The sequence below is a fragment of the Melopsittacus undulatus genome, chromosome 6 (genome assembly GCF_012275295.1).
Source record: "Melopsittacus undulatus isolate bMelUnd1 chromosome 6, bMelUnd1.mat.Z, whole genome shotgun sequence".
Lineage (NCBI taxonomy): Eukaryota > Metazoa > Chordata > Aves > Psittaciformes > Psittaculidae > Melopsittacus > Melopsittacus undulatus.
In genome coordinates, this window is record NC_047532.1 from 3,706,983 (window position 1) to 3,728,625 (window position 21,643).

The following is a 21,643-nucleotide window of genomic DNA, read 5'->3' on the forward strand; positions in this document are numbered from 1 at the left end:
TACCCATGCACCTTGTCACCTACCAATTCTATTCTCACCCGTCCATACCGAGAAGGGAGAGTAAGCCCTTCCAACCTGCGCAGTGAGGCACAGCTTTCACAGAGCTGCCCCCACTCTTTACACCTGAGGTTTAACTGCCAGGCCTAGCTAGCTAGGATGGTGACAGCCAAGTCCGCAGGTTGTAGGTTTTATAAGAGTGTGCTCTTAGATAGAAGACCTTACAAGGCTAGATGAGCTCCATCAGCCTGGGTTTGAAGATAGGAGTTTTCCTTCTCCTACGTTCTGAGCAAGACTGTCATTTCCTGGGTCAATCTGCAGCGGCCGCTATCACGAGCCCACTGAGGCACCGGCAGCGCTGCGGTATCGCTACGTCTAGGCAGGATTCTGACTTAGAAGCAGGGCTCACCTGGGAGTTGAACCCAGCACCTCTTGCACCCTAAGCGAGAATCATACCCCAGTGAATATATATAATTTAAAAGACATTATATTGCAGAAGATGGAAATTGTTCAGCCTGCTACACTTCTTTCACCCCTGGGTAAAACTGGGAGGTTGGAAGGAGGGAGGAGAGGTAGCTACCAAAGTCTGGTATATAATACAGAAACTACTCTTATTGTAGTATTACTTAATACTCTCTTAGTGATGTTCCTTTGAATCATGAGTATTCTTAACACTAGATTAACAATTCCACAGAACACATTCATTAATCCCTGAACCTGTCTGGCAGGTGCAGTAAGGCAGCTGTGGTTTTTTATGCTAAAGTATCAAATGCATTCAACTTGTTTCTCTTTAGCAATAACAATGTAACATCTTTTGACCTCTGCCTCTTCAGCTTTGGCAGTCTGAACTTGTCAAACCACAGTTAGGATGTTACTGTTTTTTTTAGAGTTACCTTTTAGAAGGTAAATAGATGGTTTTTAAGTGCTGTGGTTGTTCTGGGCTGGGTTGATAGTTTGTATAAAAGCAGCTGTGGAGGCAAAGCTGTCCGATAAGAGTTGTTAAACCATTGCTTTCTGCTAGATGATAAGGTAATGGTTTTAAACTTTAATTTTAGAGTTAATTAGAAAAATCTTCTCCATCTTTTAAATTATCCAGCTGCTTGAATGTTCCTTACCTTATGTTTTACTGTTGTGGGGGAAAGTGGGTGGTCTTGATATCTCCAGTAAAATACACTTCATTTTACTCCTATATCTTAAGATACCTCTTAATCTCTTCTCTAGAGGTTGCTTTGATACACCTAAGAGAGAGTGGAAATTTTTATTTCAGAAGAAATTAAAATCTAACCTCTTGAAGTTTTCATTTTGGAATAGTGTATTAAACCAGTTTAGGACCTGGGTGATCAGGATTGCAATGTTTGAAAAGAAAGATACGTTTCCAGTCTGCTGCAACAAGATAACTAAATCAAGCTTGCAGCTCAGGGACAGGCAAGCTGCTCTTTTGAAAGGTAACTGAAATCTATGCTGCTATGTGAGATGCATTGGTTTTACTTGTAGCTTAGCTGTCTTCTGCCAGAAACAAGTGTACTTGTAAGGCATTGATAAGCATTCCCACTGATATTATAAGTGGTACTCTGTGTGATATTAAACATGGAATGGTTAAGAGTTGTGTGACTTGTTCTTTTCTTCCCCTGCTACCCTTTGAATTGTCTCATTTTGTCTCTTTAGTTTGTTTCTGATCAAACAAGATGATCTTTGTGTTATGCATTTTTCTGTCTCAGCAGGACTAAAACTGGTAGAAGAAAATCCTTTCATGACAAGTTTTGACTGTGCTCTGCCTCACTGTAAAAACAGCATCATTAAAATACTTCTGAAGGGAGCTTTTAAGTATAATATTTTGAAGAAATTTGAGAGGTTTTGGAATCAAAAGACCCTGGAGATTCAGCTAACCCACAGCACAAAAACCCCCAAACAAACCTAAAAACGAGTGATCTTTCCCTGTTCAGAGTGTTTATGGAGTGAGGCAGTAACATTCAATGAATAGAATGGTACCAGGCTTAGATCTTTGAAGAGTTATTTTACTTCAGGTCAGAGACAGTATTGCTGTCCCAGACCTAAAGATATCATTTGGAGCATTCTCTTTTTGTTAGTGCATGGTTAGAAGAAGAGAACATGTTGGGCAGCCCAGTCATGGGCGAGTTCAGGACAACCATAAATTCAGTCTCTAAGATTTTTGTCTCAGTGAAGGAATAGTTAAGTGGTGCAATCCTGTACATTGCAGTCTTCAAGCTGTAACAGCCCTGCTGACCCATCATGTGTTGTGGTGTGTGACCTTTGTATTTGTGTTTATGCAGGATAGTGCTCACTATATAGTTCTTTATGCCAGAAGTATTTCCCATGAGAATGGACATTGTTATTTATGGTCTTGTAATTCTGAAGTATATTATCAGAATTTCTGACTTACATTTTCATCTGGATCCTCAATGTTAAGTGAACTTTAGTTTGCAGGTTGACCAGTGTTAGGAGTTTCTTTGAGATTTGTTGCCTGAGAACAATTGTAAAATCTTCTGATCCTGTGCTGGTGGAAGAGACTCACACAGCCTGACTCACAGTGTCATCCCCACCTAGGAACTGGTATCAGTACATTTCCTTGAGGCCATGTGTGAGTTTGTATGCTCACTTGCATTAGCCTATAGTCTTTTATAGGCTGAAGAGTCTTAATGCGTTAAATCCATGTATGGAAGATGTTCTGTACTTATTGATCATTCTTGTTGACCTCTGTAACCCTTTCCTAAATTGCTTTTCTTTTTGAGAGAGAGAGAGGCAGGTTAAAGGGGAAGGGAATGATCACAACTGTGCCTGAAATTCAGCCTGTCAAACAGTGCATGTCTTGCAGCTTATTTTTCCCTCTGGAAATATTGTCTGTACATTTTGGATTTCTGGTTAATTCTTTTGTCCTTTTCATTTTTAATGTGAAATTGTAACAGGTAACAGATCTGACAGAATAAGGAGGGACACTGAAATTGTTTCTTTGTTTCTTCTAAACTGCAAGTTCTGTTATTCTGCCTTGAACAAGAAGAAGCAACTTCAATGTGTTTTAAAATACATGTTGTCCTGTTTACACTAGAACTCTGCAATGTGCCGGCAAAGGGGGCTCGCATCTGTGTTAGTCTGAATGCGTAAAACCTTGAGAGTTCTGGCAAGAAAACAGAAGCTGGGATCTGTTCACAGCCATGCTGCTAATTTAATATGACATTGTTTGGTTTACAAAACATAACTGTTTCCTCCTGCAGGGCAAAGGATTTTATTTCCAGTATGAGTGAAATGTAATATGATTATGTGACCGTTTGTGTTGGAGCTTGTGAGCTTGTCTGCTGTGAACTAGATGTTTTAGGACTTTTTCATTACTCTGAGCTGAATGATGACCCTTTTTATAATGGCTGAATTAGTGATACAGTCTTTTGAAAGTCAGATACAAGGGTGTCTTGTAAAATATTCCCTTTAAGAGGCTGAGGCTTATTTATCACAGAAAGTATATGCCTATTTAGAGAGAAAGTGCTTGATATTAAACTGCTAAAGCTGAAACATATGAAAATCTCTTCCATAATCCTGAAGTTTTAACATAAATATTCTGGTTACGATTTCTCTGCCATCATAGAAAATGAAAGTCAGGCTTATTTTCTGAAAGATCCCTCATAACAGAGGGACTTGATTGCATAAAACATTAAATATTTGGTTTCCCCTCATCAGTCCTGAAACTGTGTTTCTTGCAGTAGAATTGACATAGAAATACACAGCTGGTTCTCTTCTTTGCCTGTCTCCATGGTAGTGAAGAATTTGCATGCCAGTTGTTGTAACAGTACCATCCTTTTTTAATACTAGCTATTTTTTTTAACCTCAGTGCTGAGATTCAGACAATATACAGATTTGTGTTGTAGTTTTTGCTCTACCATGTGGTACTTGAAGCACTTTTCATTGTGTCAGAAAAACAAATGACTGGTGTGTTTAAGTCACATTTCTGGTTTGATTATTTTATGCATATAAAGAAAAAGGTTAATTTGCTTTAAGATGTTGGAAATGAAAAAAAAATCATACTGGGAGAGTAGAAGGTATGAGTTGTGCTTCAGAAGAAACAAGTTTCTGAATTTAAGGAACTAATAAAATAATTCTAATTTAAAGCTCTGCATGAACTAGTGAGACTCTAAATATTGTATCTTCTTTTGCTAATGTACAACATGTGCTAAAAAGTTACACTAATGCATATAAGTAGCATGGGAAAAAATAGTTATTGTAAAAGACCTGTAGAAGATATTTATGGTGCCCAAAGAAGGAAAAACATAGTCTACAATTCAAGGAACTTTAGTTAGCAAACAAAGTTAATTGCAAAATATGCAGTGATGGAATAGTGAAGCATAGTGAGTGTTAGACACTTTTCCTAGAAGCCATAGATAGATATATATACACACGTCTTATGTGCAAGGTGATGTGTAGACCACTCAGAAGAATTTTCTGGCATATACTTCTTAGCACAAAAAAAGCATCCATTAGTAGCTTGTCATCATGCGTCTGTTATGTTTTCTTTCTCTTTAACCTGCTCTGATGAGTTAAAATTGCTTGCCTTTTGAATTCCAGACTTATGAGAAACTCTGGATTTTAACAATATTCACTAAGGAAATGTCTTGAGGGGTACAATCAGTCAATCTTAATTGCCACCTCTTTCCTGCTGTGCTTTTATTAGGGTTCTGTATGACTTAGGAAAAACAATTTGTGTGTGTGTATTCTAAGCTGTTATTGAGGTTGACTTGAATTAAACATACAAGTAAGTGAATTAGGGAAATAAATGGTTGTATATTAACAGCTTGCATTGGAAATAAGATATTTTGAATGTGTGTATTTATTTGTATGGTAAAAGTAGCAACCCCTTTTATACACAAGGGCTCAGTGATATGATCCAGACTTCAACATTTCTACTGTTGCTGCACCAAGTACATGATCTGTGAGTAATTAATTTGAATATACATCAGAAGCCTCGTCCCAGCCTTGCAGCGCTTCAAAGAAACATGTTTGGTGAATTGTCTGATCTGGCTTGCCCATAAAGCAGACATTCTCTAAATGCTCTCACTTGAACTGATTTAAAGATCACTACAAATTTGCTCTGTAGGTTGGCAGTGAAATCTATTGTGACTTTATTTTAGCAGCAGCAGTAAAAAGTGTGATTCATGTATTTCTTATAAAATAAATGCTTATCAGACACTAGGCCAAAGTCTCTTCTTTGCAGTAGTGGGTAGTATTAAAGGTCCGAGTTTTATCACTGAGCACTTATTTAGTAATCTCCTCATATCTCGAGTAAAGCTTGCTGATAGGAAGTTTTTCAAGTTGCTGTGAGAGGTTTTGTACAGCAATATCAAAAGATTATGGTTATCTAAATTTAGGTGGGGCATTGTTGCATATCAACCATACTTTATCACATGAAAATTGAAATCAAGTCCTATTTATGGTAGTAGTATGGCTTGTAAAATGAATATGCTGGTCCAGTTGTACTTTGTTATTTTTGGTCTTGTGAAACAGCTAATAATTGGTGAAAAATTTACTGTACTTTAACATACTGTATTGAGTATGGAAGTGAACATATTTAAAGATAACTAATAAGCTTATAGAGCAGATAATGAGGTAGCCTTATTTCCGGAAGTGTGAAGAGGCTTCTATATGCAGCCATTTAACATGAAGTCTTCAAGAGCTGGGTCCTGCACTGCTGAGGAGGAAGTATTGCCGTTGTAAATGCTTGGTCTTTAGCACAACAAGGACATTATCGTGATAGAGAGCTAAGGGAGCTGCTGTAGTAAGATGAGTGGTAATAACAGTAAACTGCTTGTAAGAGACCTTTGGTAATGACAACATCAAACAGCCTAGAATTTCACTTGTTTCTTAGGCACTGGCAGAAGTTGAACCCTAGATGCTACTCATACTGCTTGAATCCTTTTATATGTAGATAATGTGAGATCTTTTAATTTGTTGAAGAGTTTTAGTTTCTTCTAGCTCTTCTGTTACATGGTTCTGCTTAGAAATGATTTGTGACCTATAGAACTGGGAAGAAAAGATATAAAAAATTGAGTCAATATCATTAATTTAAATTTGTTTCTGCCATTTCAGATTTTTCTTCTTGCCTGTCCCCCGTGTCGGGTTGCAATGATTCTCTTCAGGTAATGCCTCTTCCTTACTAAATCTCTATCTACTTGCATAATGTATTTTAGAAGTTAATCACTGCTTAAGTCATAAAATATTAAGATACACATCTGGTTGGAAAGGCATATTGGTTGGAATGAAAAATGACACCTTGAAAAGGGTTAGGGCTTAAATTATGGGTGTTGAGCCACATATCCTGGATTCTTTTGTACCATTATTTTGGCCTTGCTTACCAACATGGATTTGTTCAGTGACAGATAAGAACACAGGCATCTTTCTACAGATTAACCTATGGGTTTGTGTAATTTATGTCATAGGCCTTGTACCTCTTTACTTTCCCCATTAAAAATGAATAACTGGACAAGGCCATACATACAGGAAGGATCTAGTTTTAAAACTGTGGATTTAAGTTAAATAGTGAAAGCAGATTCTTGCTGACTTGGCTGTTTCTCAAATCTGTGCAATCTTTCCTAAAATATTGCATATTGTTACTAACTTCAGGAATCACAAGAATTCCTAATATTCAGGAAGCTGTAATGGGGTGCCACAGTAGAGCTCAGTAAGCAGCTGAGGAGTGTAACTGGTCCTATTGTGGGGAGACACACAGGAATGGCTGTAGTTGCCACTGTGACCGCTCTTTCTTGTCTTAGTCTAGCCAGTGACTGGGAAAATGATACTGGGGATATGCCTCATGAATTATTTTGGAACTGCTGCTGTCTCTCTGCAACTTTTTCCTGCTGTTCCTCATTTGGGTGCAGAGTAGGCTGAATCCAGAGATCCTGTGTTACTGTCTCCATCTTGGAGAGGGTGAAAAGTACATCTGGTATCCAGGAAATCCTGGGTTTACTACATGCATTTGCAAAAGACCAGTTGCAGAGCGGAGGCCTAAGTATTTGTTATTTTTCAGAATGAGCTTTTCTGTTTTCTAACACCCTGACAGCATGTAAATTAGATTTGGAAAAACTCTTTTGCAATTGTAATACTTTTCCCCCCCTCAAGTAACTTTTAAATTCCTAACAGTTTATGACAGGCAGTGGTTGTAAACAGTTTATTCTTTACTTTGTGTCTTATGTAAAGTAGATTGAACTAGAACTGATACTATTTTTGTGTTCTTGTGACGCAACCATGGTTCAGAAGAAGATGGCTGGAAGCTATACAAAATACAGTATTATAACACTACTTTCCTGCCTTATTCTTTGCTTAGAACTTGCTGTTAAGTTTCAACAAATGTATTTCTTCCTTTATCTAAGGGACTTTTTCCAAGTCCCTGAAGAATTCAAGCTTACTTTGAAGCTGAACATTTAAAGAGTTAGACAGGAGTAAAAATCTTTATCAAACATGCTATCTTAAGCTCTGCTGTTCATTTGTCTTTCAAAATTCCAAGTATTTAGCAGCTTCCATCATGAACAGGATTAACACAAATGGGCAGTCCAGGCTTTCTGGGAATCCAGAGCTCATTACAGAAAGCACTACTACTTCAGGAAATATTTTGTGTATCTGAAGAGAGGTTTTTGTCCTGGTTGTTGTATTTAACAGTGCCTTAATTCAAATTCAAGCCAAAAGATTATTAATTTTCTTAAATCTCTTGTTACCTTTTATTGAAGAGATACTACATAAAATATGTGAAGACATTGTGTTTCTGTCTGTGAGAATAACACCACATCTCTCTTCTAAGGTTGCAGATGCATATGCTGAATGGGGCCCTCTTGGCATTGCTGTTTCCAGTTGTTAATACACGCCTGGTGAGTCTGCTGTACTTCTCCATTTTCACTTATTTATTTATTTACTTATTTAATACTTATTCCTAAAATATTTTCTTTGGACAGTTAGATGTGTGTTTTATTTGCTCTTCTAAAATTCATGTTACCAGGCTGTAGATTCCTGGTACAGGTCATTACATTAGAACAAGATACTCATCCAATACCTTGGATTTGATCCAATATCAAAAAACACTATCTTGGACTTTTTGGTGGTGATAAATCAATGTGGAAAGGTAACACTGCTGTATTCTAAAGATCAATTCCGTCCTAGCCTTTAAATGGAGCGAAAAACGTCATGGCTTTGAAAGAGGCCTTCATAGGTTAGCATTGTATCCTGTGGTCAAAATTCAGTTTCAGGCTTTTCATACTACATGTAAATGTAAGATTCCTCAGGCACGGAAAATGCCAAATGTTGTTGGTGGCTGTCACCCCAGGTCCCCCAGGTTTAAGCACAGCAGGTTTCTTTTTCCCATGCAAGTTTACAAATCTGCTATAAAACTTCCACCTCCTGGACAAAAAACTCAACCTGTTGGTGTCTCTAGGAAGATTCTTATTATATTGAGAGTTAGTGGTCAGAAAAGTTATCCTTAATCTGATCCATATGAAATATTTCTAAGGACTGTCTTTCAGAGCTTTTATGCATGTATATTAGAGCTGGGTGTATGTATATATGATTATATGCCTACGTGCTGTTCATTTTTGTGTCAATTGACTTATTTGCAAGAATCTGTTGTAGTTATTTAAATGCCTGTCTTAATATAGATTTCACTTCTATTTATCTGCTGATGTTTGTATGGTGTCTGGATAAAGTACTGATACCTATATCCATATAGCATGTGGATTAATGATATTATGAACAAAATTGGGGTGGACTTTAGGCTCCATTACAAATCTCATTAGTGGCTGTTTGCAAATCTTGACTACCCTAATAAGATTAAGTGTAAAATCTGCATCTGTGGTGAACTTCATTGGTGATGCGCTGTGTTCATTGGCCACACTGGTAGCTAAGGAGACCTGAAACCTGACGGTTTCTATTGTTGCCTTTTAGGTAGGGTTTTTTTTTTCTCCCTTTTTAAGGCTATGAAATTTTGCACTGAGACACAGTTCAGTTGCTAGAGAGAGAATAATACATCTGGAGGCTTTTACGTGTGACAAATAATCTTCCATAAAGCATGACACACGCTGCATAGGAGGATGGATCATTATTTTCAGATTTCAGTGGATTTAGTTATATAATAACCCTAGAGTTCATTCAAGATTTAGGTTGTCCTTCATAATTTGGTAACTATGTATTTTTCAGTTCTATAACAGCTTATGTGCAGTTTGCACTTAGGTTTTAATAAAACTTGATACTGAAGTGACATCAGATGAGTAAAACAAGTGGTTGTTTTTCTGATAAGGATTACTTTTATATTTCAAACTCTCTAGTTTTTAAGTAAATTTAAATTTAGCATAACAATGATTTTTCTGGGTAACCTTTTCAGGGTAAAATGTTGAAATATTTAATAAATCATTAGCCTGTATTTGCTCTGCCATTATTATATATCTCAGTGGTAATTAAACAGTAAAAAATGAGGCTACTTATAAATTTCTCCTTAATTAGGTTTAGAGGAGCCAAAGGGTAATGTCCAAGAGCAAATATTTTTTGAATAAATACAACTTAGGATATTTCTGGCCTGACAGCTGCTTGCTAGGCTGTTCTCTTTTCAGTGTTTCTTCTGGCACAAGATAATGTGGGTGATGTTTTATAGCACTGCTGCTTTGACCCAGATTCTCTATTGGTAGACACACATTCTGCTCTGCAACTGGTACTGTATTTTTTTCACACTGACATTTTCCTGAAAGCAGTGAATGTTTCTTAAAGCTTAGCAGGAAGTCCAAAAAAGCAGTAATTTTGTCTATGCTGTCTGCTCTGGTTTGTAGTATCCAAGTCCTGATTCACTCAAGAATTGTTGTCTCAAACTTTTAAATCCAGTTTTAAGATACTTATTTTAGTGTGTACATGTTTCATATAAAAATTGTCTATACTTAGTAAAGTCTGTAAATCGGTTTAATATATAGTGTATGGCACAAAAAGCATGAAGAATCGGGCACCAAGACTATTAAGTAAGTGAGGTGTGATATGTTGTCTGGGGCAGAGAGTGTTCCAAGGTCAATGGGAACTGGAAAGCAGGAGGCTGTTGTCTCCTGTCACTGAGAGAGATTGTACCAAATGGATATATTGCGTAAGCACCAACATGCCTCACTGTTATCTCCCATAGTGTACAGTGTGTTTTATCTTTCGAAGTTATTTGATGTCTTGGTGATGATAGTTTTCATTGTCTTCATCTGACATTCTCCTAAAGCTGTCTTCCATGTGGATTGCCTGAGTTATCTCACAGGCAGCAGATGATCACTGTTGAGCTGCAGTTTCTCTTTGGAGAAGCATGCTAGTTTAGCAAGCTTAGCAGTAGCATTTACATGCTAGCTAGCAAGCTGTTAGCCATGATGTAGGTGAAAGCAGTGAGGTGCACAAGGAAATGTGCTGTTTTATTTGTACCCATCAATAATCTGGAAGGGGCAAGAGGCAGAAGATACAGAATGACAAATAATCATTAATTCACCAGCAAATGGATGTTTGTTAAGGAACTAGTGGCTCTCAGGATCTTGGTTCTAAGTGTTAAACTAGTCAGAGTAATTTCTGGAACACCTCTTGCAACATCTTGTGGCACAGTCTGTTAGGGTCATGTATTTTTGCTACCAATCACTTTACTTAATGCATCGTATTACTTTATATATATAATTCAATGTTAGATTATCCTGAAAAAGAAATTTCTGGTAGCTTATATCCTAACTCTTCATTTTCTTGTATTTGTTGAATTTTTTCAGAACCTCAGTCATTTCAAAACTATTCCTAAATATTAGTTCCTAGTAGAAAGGGAGAGTTGAGATATTCATTGAGACTACAGTAGAAGGTTTCTACCTGCTGTTGTTTTAAACTTTCAGTGACACTATACTCCTTAAAAACCTTGTTGGACTGTAATGGGCACATGGCATAGTATGCAAAGAAAAATGTAGCCTGAAAGATGAGGTCAGTCTATCCTCTTCTTCCCAAGGAAATATTTTCCTGCCTTGACATGATCTTGAAGTACCAGCAATTCACAGCCTTGAGCAACAGACGCACCCACTTGTGTTTAATTGGCAAGTAAATATTCCAGTTATTTGCTGCATTATTTACCATGTGCTGATAATGTTAAACTTTGTACATCAGAATAGTCACTGGGTAAAGACAAAACAGTTTGTTTCTTAGTTAATATTTTCCTTTCAGAAAAAAAGGGTATTTTAATTTTCACTCATAATTTCATTCCTTTCTGATGATGTAAATCATTCTTGTCAGCACTAGCAGTTCACATAGAAAATCAAGTAATCTTTTATGACCCTTAAGTAAATAGAGAAGGTAATGTTAAGGGAACTAGATTGATAGGTTACCAAGTGGGAGCCAAGAAAGGTGCGAGAGGATATACAGGGGTGGAAAGATCTCTTTCTACTCTGTATTTATATTATATAGAATATGGTATAGGTCCCGATAAACTTGCTATGCAAATAAATTTATTTAACTCCCACAAAGACTCCAAATGTTTGGAGAATAATTGAACTTTCATACTATGTTATATTCTAAAGGGAACACTTTCCGCTGGTTTAAAAGCAGGTGTTTTTTTCTTTTGCAAGCTGATGTCCTGAAAATGTTGATATAGATGAAGTAAAAAAAAACCAGGACATGTCCCAGCGGTGTTGGGCTTTCCTCACACTGCTTCAATGGTGCAGTTTTAATGTTTCCAGAAGCTGCTCTATTCTATTGTTAGAACTATTTGGCTCGAGAGGTATGCATTCTAAATCTGGTTTAGGAACAAATCATACTCTGAGCAGTACTTGCAGTGCACTCTGTGTAGTGCCCATGATAGTTGCCTACTGTATTGCTGTTGCCTGTTAAGATAGGTAATTAAGGTACAAGTAATGGGGCCTATAGGAATGCTGGGGAGGGACTATTCATTAGGGACTGTAGTGACAGGACAAGGGGTAATGGGTTCAAACTTAAACAGGGAAGGTTTTGATTGGATATAAGGAAGAAGTTCTTTATTGTGAGAGTGGTGAGGCACTGGAATGGGTTGCCCAGGGAGGTTGTGAATGCTCCATCCCTGGCAGTGTTCAAGGCCAGGTTGGATAGAGCCTTGGGTGACATGGTTTAGTGTGAGGTGTCCCTCTATGGCAGGGGGGTTGGAACTAGATGATCTTAAGGTCTTTTCCAACCCTAACTATTCTATGATTCTAATTCACTATACTGAATAGTTTGCCTGAAATGCTTGTGCCTATACATAGCAACATAGAATAGGTTGTGGTAGCACAGTATGTGACATCAACCCTGGCTTCATCCATATGGTACAAGGAAATAAACAGTTGCGCATTGGCAGAGGTTGAGAGATTGTGCTTTGGTTGCTGGTAGGTGCTCAAGTCAGGGAGGGTTTCTGCAGCTTTAGGCAGTATCTGTGCTATGTGCATTAAATGGTATGGGTGTGGAAGTGGAGACTAAACTCACACTTATAGTTGATAACTGTAAATCTACTTTCTCCTGATGGTCATAAGTAGTCCTAATATCCTCTCTAGAAGAACTGAGAGAATACTATTTCTGAAATTGTTATTATCTACCTCTTTTGGACTTGACCTTACAAATGCTTGATTGTGTCCATTGTGTCATTAATGTGAGCTAGTTTGCATAATGAAACTGAGTGACTAGAAGACAGCAGTGCCATTTTATGAGAGAATAAACATCAAATATAGTGCTAGTCAAATACTCAGGACACTGATAAAAGTCAGAACAAATGCATTTAATTGAGAGTCCACTGGACAAAGCCTTTTCCTGATTTTTCTCAGTGAGCATCATCCTCTGTAGCGACAGGCCTCATGTCCTGGTTTAACTCCAGCTGCAGCTCAGCATCACACAGCTGCTCGCTTCCCACAGTGGGGTGAGGGAGGGAAGTGAGAGGGTAAACGTGACAAAACTCATGGGCTGATATGATAAAGACCATTTAATAGGTAAAGGAAAAGCTGTGCATTCACAGGCAAAGTAAAAACAAGGGATTAATTCACTGCTTCCCATGATCAGGCTATCCCCAGGAAACAGGGCTCCATCACACCTAATGGTGACTTGGGAAGACAAATGCCATCACTCTGAACATACCCCTCTTCTTCTTCCCCCAGCTTTATGTGCTGAGCATGATGCCATTGGAATATCCCTTGGGTGAGCTGGAGCTAGCTGTCCCAGCTCTGTCCCTTCCCATCTCCTTGTGAAACCTCAGCTGCCTTGCTGGCGTAAGGAGCAGAAAAGGCCTTGACTGTGTGTACGTGCTGCTCAGCAGTAACTAAAACATCCCTGTGTTATCAGCACCATTTTCAGTGCAAACCCAAACTGTTGCCCCATACAAGCTACTGTGAAGGACATTAACTCTATCCCAGCCAAAACTAGCACATAAAGAAAAAAACTCTTAAAACTTGAAAAAATTTGGGTTGGAACCCTGGGGCTTTTAATATGCTCAATAGACAGTTTAGATTAGAAGTCTTGCTAACAAATATTTACTCATTCTGAAGCTCTCTGGGTCAGGTTGAAGAACTGAATCACAATCACTGGTTGGTTACAAGAGGAATACTGCTCTTTGGAGAGGCTGCTGGATTTATACTGGGGCACCTCACAGGAGAGGACAAGCCCCTTGGGGCCTGTGAAGAGGGTCTACTTTGGAGATTGTTGGAGTCTGGATTTAAATACATGTGGCCTTCATGGGTGCCTATGGTCAATATTGGTAGAGGGACTCACTTTGTTGTTTTGAGTTTTTAATTTCTCAGACTTCACCACTTGCTGAGGTTCTTGTTTTCACAGAGTTCATTAAGTCCTAGACTACTGTGGGTGACCCCTTCTACCTTGTCACTGCTTGCAGTTTCTCTTTGCGTATCTGTTATTTGTGAGTTCTTTATTGCTAAATCAATTTATAGCTAAGACCTTTAGAGCCGGGTGAGTCAGTTGCACAGGACAAATTTACAGTTCATCTTTTGTGTTTGTTCTTTTTCTGTTTGTTGTAACCTGGCTGTATACCTTGAGTGCTTGGTTGTACAGAAATTCTGCCTTTGTAGCTCTATACCAGCAAATGCACTTTCTAGTTGGTCAGGCTTCAGAACAAGCAATCTTTTATAGTGAAAAAAGATGTTTTGTTTTATAGGAAAAAAAATATTGTCAACACTATTGCAGCAGAACAACTGCTATTCTGTTCTCACAAGTGTCCTGAGCATAGTGTTTGTGTAACTGATGCTCACAGCTCAGCAAGTGTAGAAGCCCTTATGAAACCATAGATAAATAGAGAATGCTCCTTGGCAGGAGTGGGTGCCTCACGTTGTACTGTTTATATCGGGAGCTATTGTTTCTGAAGTGTGTCACTTCCAACTGGAAGAAGTACAGCTCTTTCTCCAGTTAGGAAAACTGCCTGCTTTAGCCTCTTCCCAGATAATTTGGATTCCCTCACTTTGCTCTCTGTGTCTTTCAACAAGGGGCAGAAGAACAGATTCAGGAAACCTCACAGCTTCTGTGAAGTTCTTGCTTTTGCATGCTATTATCTTGCTTGGTTTTATGTTTTGATACAGAATTCTTGGAATAAAATAACCCAACAGATTGTATGAAGTTGTGAGGGTTTTTTTGTGTTGGCTTTTTTCTATTTTCTTCCTTAGTCTCCAGAGAGCTGGCTGCACATCTTGGAGGTTGTAATCAGGACACCAGCACTGTGCAGCTGGGGATGCCAGGACTAGCAGAATCCAGCTGTTGGGTTTAGCATCCTTGGCATTCAAAATAAGATATAAGAATTATTGTTGAATTTAAAAGATCACTGTATTAATTGCCAGCAGTTTATTGACTACTGTTATTGGTAGGACTTGTGTCTGAATTCTCTGTGGATTGATAGAATAAGGCTGTGTTTGAACCATCACTCAGGGCTTTGTGTTATTCCTGAGAGATTTCATACATGTATGGTGGTATTGTCCAGTTTTCATTTCTGGAAAATAATGGCAAAGTCTTTTCAGATCTGTAAGTGAGCTGCAGCAAGAAGCTGAACTCTGGATTTTGAGTTGGAATCTTTTCTACTACTCTTCAGTTTCAAATGTGTTGCTTTAGTTTAACAAATATATAGAGGCAAAGGCACTTACAGGCTGGAATAGCTTTCAAATATGGCACATCACCTTTTCTAACTGATAAAAACTAGAATTAGTTGGGTCTGGATTGAAGGCTTCAAATTAAACTCAGAGTTGTGGTTCAGGTTATTTTTAGCACAGTCTGACTTCCCTGAGAAGTAACATGAATTCAGCTAAACACATGGTCACTAATTGTGACTTCCCAAAAGTTGTCAGCATGTGAGAAATACCCTATTTAATATGAACTGGTGACTTGTTTATATGTATCTTTCTCCAGCTTCTCTTGAAAACCAATGAAATACTGATTGTTTTATATTTTGTGGAGCTTATAAGTTTCACACATACATGTAGATCGTTATAAATCAGGTCTTTTGATTTTTGCACAGGTCTCCTCAGGAATTACTTACGTATATATTTATTTATATATTTTTATATATAAAAGACCTCATTTATAGAATGCTATAAATAGAATTTTACCACTCAGAAGGCAGCAATTATCTTTTATTTCTAAATAGACTACTATCATATGGGGTGTGTATAGTTCCTGGTTTGACTATTGAGAGTTTTGCATTGTTAATGGTTGCTTAAGAAAGGAAAAAGAGCAATTTTATTCCTTCTTTGCCGTGCTCCTAGCTAATTTTGAGAATTGTCTCCTGGAAGTGCTGATTTGTGGCAAGGGGAATGGAATGGGTACACTTAGCTGCACTTTCAAAGCACTGGCGATGATTGTCATCTCTTTGTTAATATACGTAGGTGATGAAATAATGGAAGGGTTTTCATGGGTTGTAAGGAGAATGGTTCCTTGGAACTCAGGTGTCAGTGATGAAAAGCATTTACAAATATTTTCCTTATTCCACAGCTTCCATTTGAAATGGAAATTTATTACATCCAGCATGTGATGCTTTATGTTGTGCCCATCTATCTGCTGCGGAAAGGAGGTAGGTTGGCAATTTACTCTATACATATTGTATTGGTCCCGTACATGCTTTACTCTTATTCATATTTCACCAGTTTTCTCTTTGTCGTTAAGTAATAGTTTCCCGTGTTAAGGTGGAGTTGCAACTGAGGTAGCAAAGACTTTTGTCAGGCAGTGAAAGGAGAATTAAAAAGGATCTTTTGCCCAAAGGGAGAATGTGCTGGCATAGTGTGCACTCTCTTCCTGAGTAGCATCTCTGCCATCTTGCAACATTCTTAAGCTGTTGTTGGAGTGTATTTTTAAGATTTTTGCCTTCTTAGATGCATCTTGAAGTATTGCAACTTCAAATGAGCTGAAAAAAGTTATTATATCCCCATGTAAATATTAGTTGCTTAGTGAGAGAAACTCCTGGCATTCTGAAGTCCTAATGAAATGTAATGACACGTATTAATGAAATGAACTAGCTTGCTTCTTATCTCTTCTGATAAGATTACTGTCTTGCATTCATTTATACCATAATGGTTCAGAAAGTCTGGGAATACCAAATTGTTCCAGTGATTTTTCTAATTGTGGTTCCTTAGAAGGGAATGCAGGATGTGTTGATCTGGTGTGATGCTCTGCCCCCCTCTAGCGTTGACATGCCTCCAGCTGCATTTTCCAGCAGAGCTGTTTCATCCAGGAAATAAAAGATAATTTGTGGTCCATATGTTCAGTGGCCTTTAATGAAAACCCCGAGGCTGTGACATCAAAGAATGGGATACAGGTTAGCAAATATACTCAGGACAAGCAGAGTCAGCCTTTTCCATTCTGGTGAATCTGCTGCATTTTATAGCAGCAGTTACAGTGCTTCACACTTACTACACCATAGGTTTGTAACCTTTTTGTTTTTCACTGCTGAGAGAAACCAATAAAAATGATACAAAGGAAAATGTGAAGTGTTTACTTCAGTAGATTCTGTTTCTTCCTTTGACCACAGTAATATGCCATGCAAATTTAATTTTAATATGTCTTTGAGATATTAAAGTTCTGGCAAATAATGCAAAAGTGCAGTCTAGTTGTTGAAGTTACACAAACTCCTAATCATTGCAGGAGGAAGGTAGAGAGGGGGGAGGTGTAAAGAGCCATGTAATACACTGTAGGTAATGACAAACCACGGTCTTGTGATGTCTCTAAATCACTTCTTTTGATTGTCTTGAACTTCCTATATAACATCATTTTAAGGAATGTTTGGTTTTTGGGTTTTATTGCTTTAAGGTTTGGCCTTGGATGTCACTTGAAGTATTCCTCTGACCTTTGTTGGGTTGGTTTGGTTTCATGTTAGTTTTGAGGTAAAGGTTCTCTGGGTTCTTGGGTGCCTGCTTCCTGGGGCTGTTAGGGCTGTATCTGTATTTGAGGGGCTTTATGTTGCACAGTTGTCCCCTAGCTCAGTTTCCTACATTTTTCCCCTTTATTAATTTACAGGTATTTGCTGCCATCTAATGTTGACCTGATAGCAGTGACATTTCTAGAAGAACTTTAGCATCGGTTGAAACTGCCTTAGGCTGTGTGACTAATAACAGTTCCATTGCTTATGCAGTTGGCTCTTGTCACCTGACTGACTGTTAAAACCTCCTTAGCAAAGCACCCAGGGACTTCTGTAGGAGTTACGGCTAGTGAAACAGGAAGACTTAGTGTATGAAAAAATCACTCAGCTTAAAAACATTTGTTACTATGTTGTCATTTCACTAGCACCTTTGTTTAAAGTACTTTCTGAGTAGATCATACCCTATATTCTAATTATACATTGCAAAAATTGCTTTTTCATCACTGACATTGATTGGCATGCAGCTTTATTTCTGGATTTAAGATAGAAATTTCTATCAGTGAATCTATGGATTATGACTGGGAGAAGTAATTGAAGGGTAATAAAATTGAAAACATTAGAATTAATGGATTGCATATGGAAGTATATACCAAACAAGTTTTATTGGGAATCTGTCAATTTTACTGATAGCCTTAGTAGAAGCTCAAACTTTTCTCTAAGGCAGGTTGAGCAGAACACCTGAAACAGAGCTGGTTTGTGGCTTGTTCTACACAGAGCTGCCTGTTCAAGTTCTTTGACATGCTACTCAAGCATCATACCAGTCATGCACACACATCCAATTACCTGTTGAGGGGGTTCCTTTTGAAAGGAAACTGGGTAAGTGTAAGCAAGGGCTGTAATCATTCATTTGCTTTTTCTTCCTGCTGTTCATTACAGTGGTGAAGACTGGTCGTGTTACACTGGCAGCATCATCTTTATGTGTCCCCCCCCCCATGTAGGTGCAGGGGCTCTACCATGCTCAGGATCAAATTGATGAGAGAGATGTTCAGAGCTCAGGCTGCAGTGTTGCAGTGAACTCATTGAAGCTCAAGGATGTATTCTCTCTTGGTGATTAAGACATTTTTCTCTCTTCCTCTTCCCTCACCTTCCCCTCTGTACTGAGTCAATACAGATTCCTGTATTTTCATTTCAAATATCTTTTCTTTCCAAGTGTACAAATGCATATGCATGCCAGGCTCGACAAATAAATGCTTATGCACTATGGCTCAGATCTTTTCTTGGCTGCAGCAAGGCTGCCATGCAAAATAGATGTAGTGTAGACATAATAGGCCAGCATAGAAGATTCATAACTCAGGGCATTTCTTACATCTGCAGTTGACAACTTCTTTGCTGAATGAATCTCACCTTGTATCACCTGTGAACCCTACCAAAAATTACAGTATGTGCCTGGGCAGGACACAGCATTCCTGAAATAGCTGAATAGGCTATTTCTGTTTTCTTTTGTCCTTTGGAGGTGAGGCCCTAACTTCCCTGTCAAAACAGTATGAATGCCTTTGTCGCTTCTGGATTGGTTTACTGTTGCATCAGATGACTGCTAGGATTGGCAGGAGGGAGGTGCAATGAGTGAGTTGTCAAGGTGCAAGGAAGAAGACAGGAACCACAGCAGGGAAAATTTAGATCATGGAACCAAGCCCTTCATTGAAAAACTCCTCAAACCGTATTCATCTACAGCTGAACTGGTCTTCTGAGGCATATGAGTATGCTCTGATAGTTATACTTTATGGTCCTGTGATAAAAGATTGAGGAGATGACAGCTGAACATGTGTAATGTCTTTTGTAACTGCCATGAATATTGCAACAGTGCACTAATCTGACCTTTTAAGATCAAGGCATTAGAGACTTTCATTGGTATTCAGAGTAACTTAGTTTTTTCTAACTGTATATTCTTAACATAATGAAAAAATAATGAAAATCTAGCCTGCACTGCATCGTCCTTAAAGACTCATAGCTCTTGCCTCTCTTGGTGTTTAAGCTACTTTGGGCAGATTTTCAGATGGATTTGACAGGATTAGATATGCACCTCATTTCAGAGCTTCAACTCATATTGCAATTTGATCAAAGTGGAATTTGTATTTCCTGAATGCTGTAAGCAAATGGTATCATGCCACAACAGTTTGAAATAAGAGTTAATCTGTAGCAGCTTCCTAGCACTGCGAGATCGAGAGAGAATCTTTCTCGTGTTTTGAGATTCTCAGCATTATTTAACTGAATTAATAACTTAATAAAGCAGAAAAGGATGTTAGTGTTGAGGGTTTTTAGGAGTTTGTTGCTTCGGAGAGCAATCTGACCTATGAACCTCTACCTGAAGTTCCAGGATATCGGGTATGTTTAACCGGAGGCCCTTGGGCTGGTGTCGGAGTCGTTGTGTGGCTCTTGCATTTTAGCCTGCAGGGGGAGATAGTCTCCAGCATCCACTGTCGAGGTGGCTATGCAAATTCTGAGCAGTCACAGTTCAGAGGCAGGTTGTCCCCACTGTGGAGACAGTAAAATTGATTTGGTTGTATTTTTTTGGGGGAAAGGGGGTGGTTAAAATCTTCTTTTGGGGCCAAAACTGACAGCAATGGCATTGCAAATTCTGGACAGTTCTGTGGTCTGACCCCATGTATTTTAAAAGCTGAATGACTGTTGTGCAGCTGTGCACAAGCAGACAGACATATACATCCTAAATAATCAAGTAGGTGAGTTGTTTGCCTGGGGTACAATTGGAATTTTCAGCTTATCAGGCAGGTGCTATATCTTGATAAGCAACAAAGAAACTGTCTCTCTGATTCCAGATGTAAAGCCCTTTCCTTTTTTGATCCAAGTATCTTCAAAAATGGCATCAGAAGAGATGAAGTTTCATGGCACTGTCAGAAAGTCAGTAGAAGTCGATTGTTTCTTCCCCCCCTCATGGAGAATGCCTCTGTCACACTTCAACAGATGGACAGAAGGGGCTTTCCAGCTTTCCTAAGGGCACTGCAGTGTTTCTCACCTATTGAGAAGCTCTGCTAAGTTGTAAGATATAGAGCGCAGATACCAAGTACAGATGAAATGATCATGTTTCCTGTGGCTGTAAACTAGGGAAGTGCAAACTGAAGCATTTGGGGATCTAAACCTGTGCTTTCCATTGGTTTCCAGAACTCACTGGGGGGCTTCCCACATTTAAAGATATTTCAAGCTGTTGTATTCCTTCTCAGCCACTTCCTTGCTTTTTGACAGTTGACTGTATTTAGCTATATCTTTTCTTAGCTTTTTAAATGGAGTTATAAAGCAGACTTTATTATATACCTTAGTAGTAATGCAGGAAAAAATCACTATGTACTTGAATACAGCTAGGACTTTATCTCCATCCTCAGTGAAACACTTGATAATGTAAAGTAAAGCTCTTTCACTGAAACTCTTGGAGACCTGTCAACTCTTGTGTATTATTTTCCTACTCTCTTGCTGGCAGCTTCCATGTTATTATTTCCAGCTTTACCTCCTGAATCCCATGTATTATATGTAAATGCCTGGTTCACTGCCCAGCTGTGCTTGGACTGTGGCACATTGAGCAGCAGGGAAGCTGTTGTGTTCAGCAGCCGGAGGTGTGTGCTGTTGCTCTTGACTGCAGGCTGACTGCAGGCTAATGCTGCAGTCTCTCTTCTAGCTTGATCATTTCAGGATAATCTTGTTTGATGATTTTAGAGAGCTGGAGAAGAGGAAGAGGGGATATGTCTGTGTCCTGTGACCCTTTCTTTGAAATGGTGGGGGCCTGTTTAAATAAGGAATTTAATGTGGCATTCTCTGAGTGGGCCCAGGGTCAGTTCTTAGAGACAGGGAAGTTTAGAAGGATATGTACTGCTGTATGGAAGAATTACCACTATATGAAGGAAGAGGGAGAACTGCTGCTGCCTTATGGAATATAAAGAATGGTTCCTGAGTGGAGCAGGGGATGCAAGACCTCTGTCTGAGCTGAATCTGATGAGAGTAGCTGGCATTGAGGGAAATGGAAACATCCTGGCATAAGGTAGTGTTTTGAAATCTGCACAGATTCAGAGCAGCTGTAGGGGAAACAGTGGGTTTCAGGCTCATCCTCTTGAGAACATTTTTCCTGTTTTCCCCTGGAAAGGAAGTTTTGTCTCTGCTAGTTCAATAGGCTTCACTATTAGAATTAAATTAACCCTTTGATCAAGGGAACTAAAATGGAAATAAATTTGCCTTCACATTTTTATAAACTTGAAGAGCAAGGAATACTAATATTGCTTTGAGGGTATGTTGGGCTGGAAAACTGGAAAAGCTCTATCAAGTGTAGTGGAAATGAAAGCA

The 21,643-nt window shown here is 38.6% G+C and overlaps 1 protein-coding gene across 1 annotated transcript in view; it reads left to right on the forward strand.

The window, feature by feature from the left end:
• The window catches only part of TMEM164 (transmembrane protein 164), a 34,756-nt gene that overhangs the window by 8,122 nt on the left and 4,991 nt on the right, over positions 1 to 21,643 (forward strand). Inside the window, exons 3-5 of the mRNA XM_034063933.1 lie at positions 6,085 to 6,134; positions 7,793 to 7,859; positions 15,940 to 16,018. Of these exons, the coding sequence (XP_033919824.1) occupies positions 6,085 to 6,134; positions 7,793 to 7,859; positions 15,940 to 16,018 (196 nt within the window). The remainder of the gene's footprint in view (positions 1 to 6,084; positions 6,135 to 7,792; positions 7,860 to 15,939; positions 16,019 to 21,643) is intronic.